General features: G+C 43.4%; 1 protein-coding gene across 1 annotated transcript in view; it reads left to right on the forward strand.

The window, feature by feature from the left end:
- Positions 1 to 12,340, forward strand: part of LOC126473781 (solute carrier family 22 member 7-like) — a 162,750-nt gene that overhangs the window by 53,975 nt on the left and 96,435 nt on the right. The window contains exon 4 of the mRNA XM_050101048.1: positions 4,891 to 5,059. Within this exon, the coding sequence (XP_049957005.1) occupies positions 4,891 to 5,059 (169 nt within the window). The remainder of the gene's footprint in view (positions 1 to 4,890; positions 5,060 to 12,340) is intronic.

The following is a 12,340-nucleotide window of genomic DNA, read 5'->3' on the forward strand; positions in this document are numbered from 1 at the left end:
ACAACAGTTGAGGAAATCTGCAAGTGCAGAGCATTGTCTTGGCACCAGTCATCCTATGGAATAAAACAACACGAATATTTTGAAATGAACTTTCCGCTATTGGGATGGTGTTATTACAGAAGTTGTTTAAACTAAATTAGCAAGTAACCTTATAAATAGAGATGGAGGTTTTGCTTGAATCCTGAGTGGAATCGGGCTCTTTCGCTGTCAAAAACAGAGGGACAGAATTAATGCTAACTCACTTGATGACTATTAGTTTTCACCATCCATAACTTTTGATGCCGGTCAGGTATAGTTATGTGGTGGCGCTATATCTTTCTGGAATCTCCCTGCAATCAGAACTGGAAATTCATTTGCATAGCGCTTACTTGCTGCAGTTTTGCTTTGAAAATGACAGGTTGTACACCTGTCGAAATATCGGCGCTTGTCGACGACGTCATCTGGCTGCATATCCGTAGGTTATCTGAACATTGTATACGCTCAGAGAAACTCAGTTCTAGATAACTATTTATTTCTAACTCACTTCAGGGAGACACATTCATCAAGATCTATTGCATGCATTCCAGGTATCGATTTTAAAAATTTTCGATTTGCTGTATAGCTAATTCGCCTTAGCACATCATTACTGCTTTTTTTATATTAAATGTTAAGCACATATTTTATTAGTATATGATTCGTAGCTCATAACTCGTTTTCAGGGGCCACTAAAGATGCTTTATGCACCGTCACACAACGGGTGCGATATGACTATTTTTCAGTTACAAAGAAAAGGCAAGCTACGTATGTCGCCGATTAGTTACACTGTGACAGTCCACTGCGTGGAGTAAACGGAAACTTTTTTTTTTTTTTTTTTTTTTTTTTTTTTGGCACTCGTTGAGGGTGGTCTTCCTCACAGTGAATAACTGCACCTATCGGTCACCAGCTCACGTCGTAGTTCTCGACCACCCGCGAGTATACATTCTGAATGCCCTATTTGGTATTGCAAACGGCAGCCACTTTCTTCGAGCAACGAAACGATTATTCAACAATTACCCTGCTTGTTTGCTGTCTGCCAATCTCCGTCTATCAAAACAGGTAGGTCTGAACCCCAAAGGCATGGCCATATACTATATCATTAATAGCCACCTGTCTTTAAATGAACTTAATGCAAATAGTCATAGGGGGCCCTTCAGCTCCGAACCACAGTAAAACGTGGAATTTTTCACAAATACGAATAGTTGCACAGACATGAAAGATACGATAAGTGAAAAAAGTGATAGTGACTGAGAACTGAATGTGGAAACTTTCGACGTACAGCCAAACACTCACTTACTTAGTTACACCAACAAAAATTTGTCCCAAAACATATTCCTTGACACCTCATAAATAGTTTGATCCGTCAGCGGACTGCTTTCGAACTAAGGGGCACCGGCTGTCATCACTCTGAAAACAGGTTGAGCATCTGAGACGAGTGGGTAAAAATTTGGGTGCAGATTCTTGACAGTTGTTTCAGATTTCCCCAAGCTACTTTTATGCTCTGCGCTAGTGTTACGGAAACAACGAGTCATAAATGAAATTCCTTCTGGGCCATTTCAATTACTTCTTCATGCGATTTTTTAAATTAGGCAAGCTGTAGTTTTGGTGATGTAATATTCTGCTCTAGAGATTTAATGATCTAATTATGTAACCATAAATTATACAGGGTGTGTCAAACCTTTTGAGTCAATCTGAAACAGATGATAATTATCAATAGCCGATCGTATTGAGATAGGGAGGCGGTGGGCGGAAATGTACGAGGGCAGTTCAATAAGTAATGCAACACATTTCTTTTCTCGACCAATTTTGGTTGAAAAAACCGGAAATTTCTTGTGAAATATTTTCAAACATTCCCGCTTCGTCTCGTATAGTTTCATTGACTTCCGACAGGTGGCAGCGCAGTACGGAGCTGTTAAAATGGCGTCTGTAACGGATGTGTGTTGCAAACAACGGGCAGTGATCGAGTTTCTTTTGGCAGAAAACCAGGGCATCTCAGATATTCATAGGCGCTTGCAGAATGTCTACGGTGATTTGGCAGTGGACAAAAGCACGGTGAGTTGTTGGGAAAAGCGTGTGTCATCATCGCCGCAAGGTCAAGCAAGACTGTCTGATCTCCCGCGTGCGGGCCGGCCGCGCACAGCTGTGACTCCTGCAATGGCGGAGCGTGCGAACACACTCGTTCGAGATGATCGACGGATCACCATCAAACAACTCAGTGCTCAACTTGACATCTCTGTTGGTAGTGCTGTCACGATTGTTCACCAGTTGGGATATTCAAAGGTTTGTTCCCGCTGGGTCCCTCGTTGTCTAACCGAACACCATAAAGAGCAAAGTAGAACCATCTGTGGGGAATCGCTTGCTCGTCATGTGGCTGAGGGAGACAATGTCTTGTCAAAGATTGTTACAGGCGATGAAACATGGATTCATCACTTCGAACCTGAAACAAAACGGCAATCAATGGAGTGGCGCCACGCCCACTCCCCTACCAAGAAAAAGTTTAAAGCCATACCTTCAGCCGGTTACAGTCTTCTGGGACGCTGAAGCGGTTATTCTGTTCGATGTCCTTCCCCATGGTCAAACGATCAACTGTGAAGTGTGTTGTGCTACTCTTCAGAAATTGAAGAAACAACTTCAGCGTGTTCGTAGGCACAAAAATCTGAACGAACTTCTCCTTCTTCATGACAACGCAAGACCTCACACAATTCTTCGCACCCGAGAGGAGCTCACAAAACTTCAGTGGACTGTTCTTCCTCATGCACCCTACAGCCCCGATCTCGCACCGTCGGATTTCCATATGTTTGGCCCAATGAAGGACGCAATCCGTGGGAGGCACTACGCGGATGAGGAAGAAGTTATTGATGCAGTACGACGTTGGCTCCGACATCGACCAGTGGAATGGTGCAGTGCAGGCAAACAGGCCCTCATTTCAAGATGGCGTAAGGCCGTAGCATTGAATGGAGATTACGTTGAAAAATAGTGCTGTGTAGCTAAAAGATTGGGGAATAACCTGGTGTATTTCAATGCTGAATAGAACAACCCCCATTTCAGAAAAAAAATGTGTTGCATTACTTATTGAACTGCCTTCGTATATTTATTGTGTTATGGACACACCCGGCGTACACTGCATAACAACAATGTGGCTCATAGTATTGCTCAAAGCAACCACTGCCAGTCTCAATGCATGGATTGTAATGGCGCATGTAGTTCTGCTGCACTCCCGCAAAGATCCCAGGTGTCGTCATACACTGGAACAGTCAGCGGACAATAAAGATTGTCCACACCTGACCACCAATCAGATATATTGCACACAACTCAGCCACAGTATATGTGTCAAGTGAGACTGCTTGCATCCCACCGCTGCATTGACCTATGACCCACACACACACACCACTATCTCTGGTGTCAGTTGTCCATTGCATCAGACAGCTTGTGATGTGTCCATGGTGTGGAGTGTTACTGTGCAGTGCATGACGTATGGTCAAAGATGGGACGTTGCACGTCACTAGAGTTGGTAGAGACAATTGCATTTATCGTATGGGGCGGCAGGATGTAGTGCCCTTAAAGTAGTACGAATGTGTAGAGAACGCTTTCCCAACAGGCACCATTGTAATTGGAAGAAGTTTATCTCCGTGGATATCGCCTTACGAGAGATGGGGTCATTCGCGCCACGGAGAGCCAGCCAAGGTTCCTGACAAAGACATGTCCGAACACAAGAGTTCCAGGAGATGTTGTTAGATCGTATGGCCTACCACCCAGCAACAGCACGCATCAACTTGCCTGTGAAATAGACTCTTCGAAGAATACAGTGTGAACTGTTGGAACAGGTATTTTACCCCTATCATAAAGAATACGTGCAACCAGTGGAATCAACGTATTTTGAGTCCCCAATTCACTTTTGACGATGGATTATCCACCGCCGTGTCGTAGTGCTGAACTTCTCATAGTTTGTATTGTTCACGCATGATGATTCATTCACCTGTGATGAAGTTTTCAATAGCTGCAACAGCCACATCTGGAGTGAGGACAACCCCCGTGGCATCCACGTAGATGACCACCAGTAACGATTATCTGTCAAAGTATGGGTGGACATTGTCAAAGATCACTTAACAGGACCGTATTAGTTGCGTCCTTGTTTGAGTGGTCCATGTCACCTGGTGTTCCTGTGAGATGTGCTGCCATAGTTTATGGTGACTGAACCCCTTCTTGTCTCGAAAGGGTGAGGTTTCAGTTCGACATTGCACCAGCCCAATTCGATGTTAATGAACACGAGCACCTAAACATCATATACCTTCATAGCTGGATTGCAGGGGGAGATGCTGTGCCATGGTCAGAACGATCGCCTTATCTCACACCTCTAGATATGTTCCTCTTGTGTTATGTCAAGACATTTGTGTATGAGACCCCATAAAAGCAGATGACGTCCTGCTTGCTGGGGTCTCAAGTGCCTTTCTGCTGGCACAACATACACCAGGAATCTTTGAGGGAGTGTAGCAGAATTTCACGGGTCGTTTCTATGCATGCATTGATTACTCGAGGTCGTCACTTTGAACAATTACTATGAGCTACATTGTTTACATACAGTGCATGCTGTGTATGTCCACAACACAACAAATATGCATTTCCAACCATTGGTTCGCTATCTCAATATAATCGGTTGTGGACCCACTACACATGTTTTAATTTGACCCAAAAGGTTTGAGACACCCTGTATGTGGACTCAGTGTCATATTTTGGTGATTATACATAGTGTTTAGCCTTTTAGGAATGTTTTTGTAAAGGGCAATATCGTACTGCATCATCGAAAATGACTTAAACTCGAAACATATGACACTGTAAATTCAGTGGTTAAATATGAAACGGATTTTGATATTTCAGGTCTGGAGCTGACGGATATCAGAAACCGATCCAGCATAAATTGCATGGCAAACGTTGCTCTGGCTGTCGGATTGGCTTTTGCCAGCTTGTCTGTTCAGATGTTTCCCAGCTGGAAGTATTCCATACTTTTTGCGGCACTGTGCTGCCTTGTGTTACTACTCTTCTACAGGTAAGATGGCCGGAGCATATGAAAGGATTACTAGTGGGTGATGATAATTCTTGTAAGCTTTATTATTATAAGTATGTTGAAAAATTAGGTAATGTTAAAAGTTCTTGTTGTGACAGAAGAATCAAGTGGTATACGTACAATATCGATGCTGTTTCCTATGCGCGTGTAATTCATGGCACTTACTCTTCCATAAACTTATTTTTCAATTTTTTTCACACGAGATACAGAGGAATATCTATTACACTACCTGATCGAAAGTATCTGGGCGCTGATAAGTAATGCGAAACTGACCACTAGATGTCCCGAGAGGCGGACCCGCGGGGTGTGTTGTGTTGCCATCAGACGAGTAGTAACAACAGAATGGGTCAGTTAGGAGAGCTCGTTGAGTTCGAACGAGGACTAGTCATTGAATGTCACCTGAGTAAAAAATCTATCATGGACATTTCAGTCGATCTAAAGTGTTGTTGTAAGAAGTCGCATGGTATCAGCCGAGTAATCACTCGTTCTAATGTGCTACCTGCAGGCTAGCTAACAGAATGACTGTGCGTAAGGAATTAAAAAAGATGGTGCTCAGTGGTTGAACAGGTCCTCGTAATTCTCATATTTTTATAGGCAGTGCAAAGTGGCGCTTGTGGTGCTATAAGCGGCGACGCCACTGGACAGTGGATGACGGAAAAAAGACTGATTGGAGTGATAAATAACGCCATATCCTGTGCCAACCCGTTGGAACTGTTTTGGTTTGTGAAATTTCCGAAAAAAGTTACCTGCCATCATGTGTAGTGCCAACAGCAAAGTACGAAGGAGATTGTGTTACAGTATGAGGTTGTTTTTCGTGGTTAGGCTGCGGTTCTCTAAATGCGTTTATGAAAAGGCTCAATGCGGAAGCTTATTAACATATTTTACACTATCGTTTACTGTATACAGTGTGGAAGAACAGTTGAGAGACGATAAGTGTTTGTATCAGCATGACAAAGCACCATGTTGTGAAACACTTTCTGTGGGGCAATGGTTTGTGGAGAGTAACATTTCTAAAATGGACTTCGCTGACGGCCGGAGTGGCCGTGCGGTTCTAGGCGCTACAGTCTGGAGCCAGGTGACCGCTACGGTTGCAGGTTCGAATCCTGCCTCGGGCATGGATGTGTGTGATGTCCTTAGGTTGGTTAGGTAATTAGTTCTAAGTTCTAGGCGACTGATGACCTCAGAAGTTAAGTCGCGTACTGCTCAGAGCCATTTTGACTTTGCTGCTCAGGCTCTAGACGTTAACCCACTGAGACATCTTTGGAATGAGTTAGGACGTCGACTTTATTCCAAACTGCAGCATCCAACATCAATAGCGTCTTTCGTTTCGGATCTTGAGGAAGAATGGGCTGTCGTTCCTCCTCATACATTCAGACACCTCTTTGAAAGTGTCTCCAGCAGAGTTAAAGCCATCGTAAATGCGAAGGGTGGATACACGCCATATTCATGTCCACTAATAGGTGTCCGGATACTTTTGAACAAGTAGTGTAGTGTAGTGTAGTCTTTTGTACTGATGGCGATAGCCAAGTGTTGTGGCGTGTCACTGAAATCGTTGAAGAGATATCACGATTCATGACCGCTCAAACGTCATCCACAAGTACGTGGTTCTCTACGGTGTCTCATATATAAGGACTGCGATCAGGAGACCTGGCCAGCCGAAGAAGCAGCCTTATAGCCGCGGAGTGTTCCTAAAACGTTTTTGACAATTGCAAGAGTTGCGCATTGTGCATTCGTCTTGGTGTAGGTGCAGATGTCATGCCAAACTCTGTTGGCAAATACACTTACCTACACGTCCAAACAGTAGGTTTATGCATCGCTCGCCGCTGAGAGACGACCACCGAGTTTTACGCCACGTAAACAACCATAAGTCGAGAACAATACCGCTTCCTAACAGAAAAGAGCTTTACTGACTAACATGGTTTGTCGGCTCTTGCGACTTGCACTGTATATGTACCCTGCCACCGGCCTGTTCAGAGGAACTTCTGGTGTGCATAGAGCTGCCCAATAATATTCACTGCGCCTCGTGACGACCGATGCGCAGAGGTGTGCTTGTGGACTATGGCTTGTGCGCCCTAGAGCGTGGAAATTCTTCTCGATGATAGGTGCTTTCATTTCTGGTTTTCTGCTAATCACTGGCCCGCCCATCCGCTGTTATAGTGTGCTACAGTCAATGAAAACCCTGCTGTCAACACGATATCCCCCAAAACGAGTTTCTCTGGGTATAGTAGCAAGAGGAAAAACTCCACTGCACACTCGACCTCAGATCTAGAGGATGACAATGCGGTAGGTATCCATGACACTGCCTCAGAGAGTTGCATTGGTACCGCACTTCTTTTCCGTCTTGCTTTTGACTGTCGCGTGGAGGATCTGTACAAGATGTCATGACTTCAAATCGCGTGGAAAACCAAATTATTCTTTTTTCTTTGGCAGCAGGAGCCCTGACCTTCACACACATCTGAAATCTCCAAAGAAATATATCATTAATGAAAATCATGCGTAGAATATCGAAAACAATTTTTTTGATCGTCCTTGAAGTTATATGAATAAACGTCATCTGGAAGCAGTTACTAAAGTCAACATTATCCCTGCAAGGTATTTTGTAAGATTAATCCACAAATACCTAGGGCTGGGAAATACAAAGTAATGTAATTTTAGTGAAACTCGAAAGTGTACATTTCCTCTTAGCTTAGCTGGCATCGTGAGGATATACTGAGTGAGGGCCACAGCTGCCAGCCACACCCCCACGCCCTCCACATAACGAGCAAAGGCTAAAACTTAAGTCTTTTCAAAGTTCCACAAATCAATAAATATCTGTCACACAGTGAGGATGTAGTATTGAATATCAAACACAGTTCAATTTTTCCCTTTCTCTAAACTTCACTTACACCTCACATTTCTCCAATTCTCCCCACACTGTTTCATTATATTTCTCCAATTTTTCTTGTATTTATGCATTTTATTGTAACTGTCTATGAACATATATTATGCTGTTTCATTAGTCATCTTCCGTATAGTAAGAGAAATTTATCATACCAGCGATATATAATTTAGTTTTTGTCTCTCCTGATATAATCTTTTACTCATATTTTATAAGTAAAACCCCTTCAAGTTATTCTTCAGTACTCTTATCTTGTATAACTTTAATTTTATTGTGATTGTTAATTTAATTTAATTTTTATACAGTCTTTTAGGTTGTTTTACCGTATGTACATCGTTTCTTCTGTTGAGTATTAGTCTTTGCAGATGTTATCCTACTCCATTTTACTTCACCTTCGAGCTTTCGGCGGTTAATGTTAATGTTTCTTGGTTTGTCCTATTTACAAAGAATGTTCGAAAATTCCAATTACAAAGTTGTAGGACTTGTAGAGGGAAGAAAATAGATATTTTGAAATGGAATCTTGTCCGGAAAAGTACCGTTTCAGGTTACAACCATTTGAAAACACGTTAGTAGCGCGACCGCTTTTAAAAGTAATTGATTTGGCGTGTTCCAGTACATCGCTTGTTTTAAATTCCCCTCATTAATAGCCATAGAAATTGCTGGTGTACTCATTGACAGGTTCCCTACAAAGTCATGCAGGAAGGCCTCCTCTGATTCGGATGTGCGGCGTCTCCTCGGAGCACTACAGTCAAGCCTGCTGACGGTGAAGGCAAACATTCTCGAAGCCGCTGCGTAATTATGGCGAAAAGGGAATGCGATGGAATCGGACGATGTGGAGAAGGACCTAAGTATGGCGACCAGCAGCTCTTCCATTACCGCGAGCTTCGCCGTTCAGAAGGATTGTGTCGGAGTATTCTGCAAACGTATACTCATCCTTGTTGCTCTAACACTCACTCACAGACACGTGAATGACACTACAACCACGTCAAAGAGGTGGGAAAGACGTCATGTAACATCAGCTGATCCTACGTAACCAACCGCCCCCCCCCCCCCTCTTACCATAACTACTCTGTTACATGCCTAACTAGCAAATATGTTTTAAAACGGCTATAGCAAGGAAACTGTACGTTTCCGAACATAGGTTCCCATTTAAAATATTATGTACTGTCACCCCTCTACAAGTCCTAGAAGTTTGTAAAGGGAATTTCCAAACACCTCGTATTTATTTACCGTTTAACTTTTCCAAAGACGTTACCACCGCACTGTTACAGATGACATTTACTATGTGTTTTCATGTGTCCCCCGATGTGTAACATCCTTTTCAACGATGTTCACCAGCATTTCATCCTCGTTGACGATGTTTGTCAGTTAAAATATAATGAAGGCATTGTACACCAAACATAACAGATTTATAAATCGGTACTTCTGTGGAAAAGCAGGGAATATATTGCAAGTCCCTGGCAAATTAAAATGTTCTCTGACCCAGAACATATCGCTAGTACCATTTATCAGCAGGGTACAGAAATATTTTAAAACTGGGCATGGTCTCGATCGCAAAAACATTTATTTCCATGGTAACCGGTTTCGGTCAGTCTTTTATCGTCTTCAGGTCCTCATACCATGATCGTAGGCGGTGGCGGTGAATAGAGCGGATGTTAACGAACATCGATTTCAGTAAGCATTTGACTTTCGTGGAGTTACAATGCCCTCTCCATTCATCGCCACCACCTACCATCACAGTATGAGGGTCTGAGGATAGTCAAAAACTGACCGAAACCGATTACAATCGAAATAAATGTTTTTGCGGTAGACGCTGTCTGTGTCCAGTTTTAAAGTACTTTTAGCCAGACCGCTATTTATTTACGAGATATGTTCTCAAAAGTTAGCATACAGAAAACGAACTATTCTGGTTGTCCAGTAAACACAAGTTCACACCAAGTCATGAAGTATGAAGTAACAGACAGATCTAATAAACGTTCCATGCACCAAATTCACTTCATATTACACGCATGATTCAGACGTAGTTTCTACTGGTTCTGATCAGCAGACTTTCGAAGACTCTGAAAATTCAATTGCTCACCTTTCTGAAAACTTCAACTAAAGAGCTTGGTTCAATTCTGTGAAGTTGCAAGACTTCATAATGGTCTGACTTAAAGGTGAACGCTTCAGAAAATTCATTGGGAAAAACAAAGACTAACTTAATTTACGAAGGATACGCTCGCAAAAATGCATAACACTTGAGACCAAAACTTTTAGAGTATTTAAATCACTAAATTATTTAGTGTGTCATAGAAAGACTTTATTTAAATTATTTTTGTACATTTTTTATTGAATTCATTATTCTATGGCGAAATCTTCTATCATCTTTGTGTTTTAATCTGTTGAACTTTGTTTGTTGCAAATAACTTATACTTAGTATTTTATGTCCATCCTCAGTAGAACTAAATTGCAACAGAATGAGATTTTCACTCTACAGCGGAATGTGCGCTGATATGAAACTTCTGGGCAGATTAAAACTGTGTGCCGGACAGAGACTCGAACTCGGGACCTTTACCTTTCGCAGGCAAGTGCTCTACCAACTGAGCTACCCAAGCACGACTCACGCCCCGTCCTCTGCCAGTACCTCGTTTCCTACCTTCCAAACTTCCCGAGTTCGAGTTCGAGTCTCGGTCCGACACACAGTTTTAATCTGCCAGGAAGTTTCATATCTTCGCACACTCCGCTGTAGAGTGAAAACCTCATTCTAGAAACATCCCCTAGACTGTGGCTAAGCCATGTCTCCGCAATATCCTTTCTTTCTGGAGTGCTAGTTCTGCAAGGTTCGCAGGAAAGCTTCTGTAAAGTTTGGAAGGTAGGAGACGAGGTACTAGCAGAAGTAAAGCTGTGAGGACGGGGCGTAAGTCGTACTTGGGTAGCTCAGTTGGTAGGGCACTTGCCCGCGAAAGGGTCCCGAGTTCGAGTCTCGGTCCGGCACACGGTTTTAATCTGCCAGGAATTTTCAAATTGTAACAGGTTTCACTGTTAGGTTTGAGTTTCTGTCAAGACTGTAGAGTTGATTGCCCCCGAAAATTGACAGTACAGTGATAGCTAAATCCACAGACACAGAACAAAAGCAGAATTCACCAAACATTCTGAGTAAAATCAAATAATGGAAAATCCAGGATGGAATAACAACAATATTATGAAAAGTATAGATTGCTACTCACAATATAGATAATATGTTGAGCTGAAGACAGACACAACAATAAGACTGCTGCACTCATGCTCATAAATTAAGGATGATTTCAGAATGTGGCGCCAACACAACGTGGCACTACACAAAACTGGCGCTAATAGCATACGCACATAGGGAACACACACGACATAGATCTGTAAGTCCACAGTATTGGTGATAAGTTGAGAAAACCGTCCCAAAACACATTTGCTACAAAATGCCACTGTTTCCTGCGCATGTACCCCGACATCAATATGGGATGTGATCACCATGCACACGTACACAGGCCGCACAACGGGTTGGCATACTCTGGATCAGGTGGTCGAGCAATTGCTGGGGTATAGCTTCCCATTCTTGCACCAGTGCCTGTCGGAGCTACTGAAGTGTCGTACGGGTTTGAAGATGTGCAGCGATACGTCGACCGAGAGCATCCCAAACGTGCTCGATGGGGTTTAGGTCTCGAGAACAGGCAGGCCACTCCATTCGCCTGATATCTTCTGTTTTAAGGTACTCCTCCACGATGGCAGCTCGGTGGAGTCGTGCGTTATCATCCATCAGGAGGAAGGTGGAACCCACTGCACCCCTGAAACGGCGGACATACTGGTGCAAAATGACGTCCCGATACACCTAGCCTGTTACTGTTCCTCTGTCAAAGACATGCACCAATCATAATCCCATCCCTCACCACCAAACCACGACCTCCATACAGTTCCCATTCAAGGACATTAAGGGGTTGGTATCTGGTTCCTGGTTCACGCCAGATGAAAACCTGGCTAGAATCACTTTTCAGACTATACCTGGACCCCTGTGAACATAACCTGGGACCACTGTTCCAATGACCATGTACTTTTTTCTTGACACCAGGCTTTATGGGTTCTCCTGTGACCAGGGGTCAGTGGAATGCACCTTGCAGGTCTCTGGGCGAATAAACCATGTCTGTTTAGTCGTCTGTAGACTGTGTGTCTGGAGACAACTGTTCCAGTGGCTGCGGTAAGGTCCAGAGCGAGGGTACCTGCAGTACTCCGTGGCCGTCTGTGGGCACTGATGGTGAGATATCGGTCTTCTTGTGGTGTTGTACACTGTGGACGTCCCGTACTGTAGCGCCTGGACGCGTTTCCTGTCTGCTGGAATCGTTGCCATAATCTTGAGATCACACTTTGTGGCACACAGA

The sequence above is a fragment of the Schistocerca serialis genome, chromosome 4 (assembly GCF_023864345.2).
Source record: "Schistocerca serialis cubense isolate TAMUIC-IGC-003099 chromosome 4, iqSchSeri2.2, whole genome shotgun sequence".
Classification (NCBI taxonomy): domain Eukaryota; kingdom Metazoa; phylum Arthropoda; class Insecta; order Orthoptera; family Acrididae; genus Schistocerca; species Schistocerca serialis.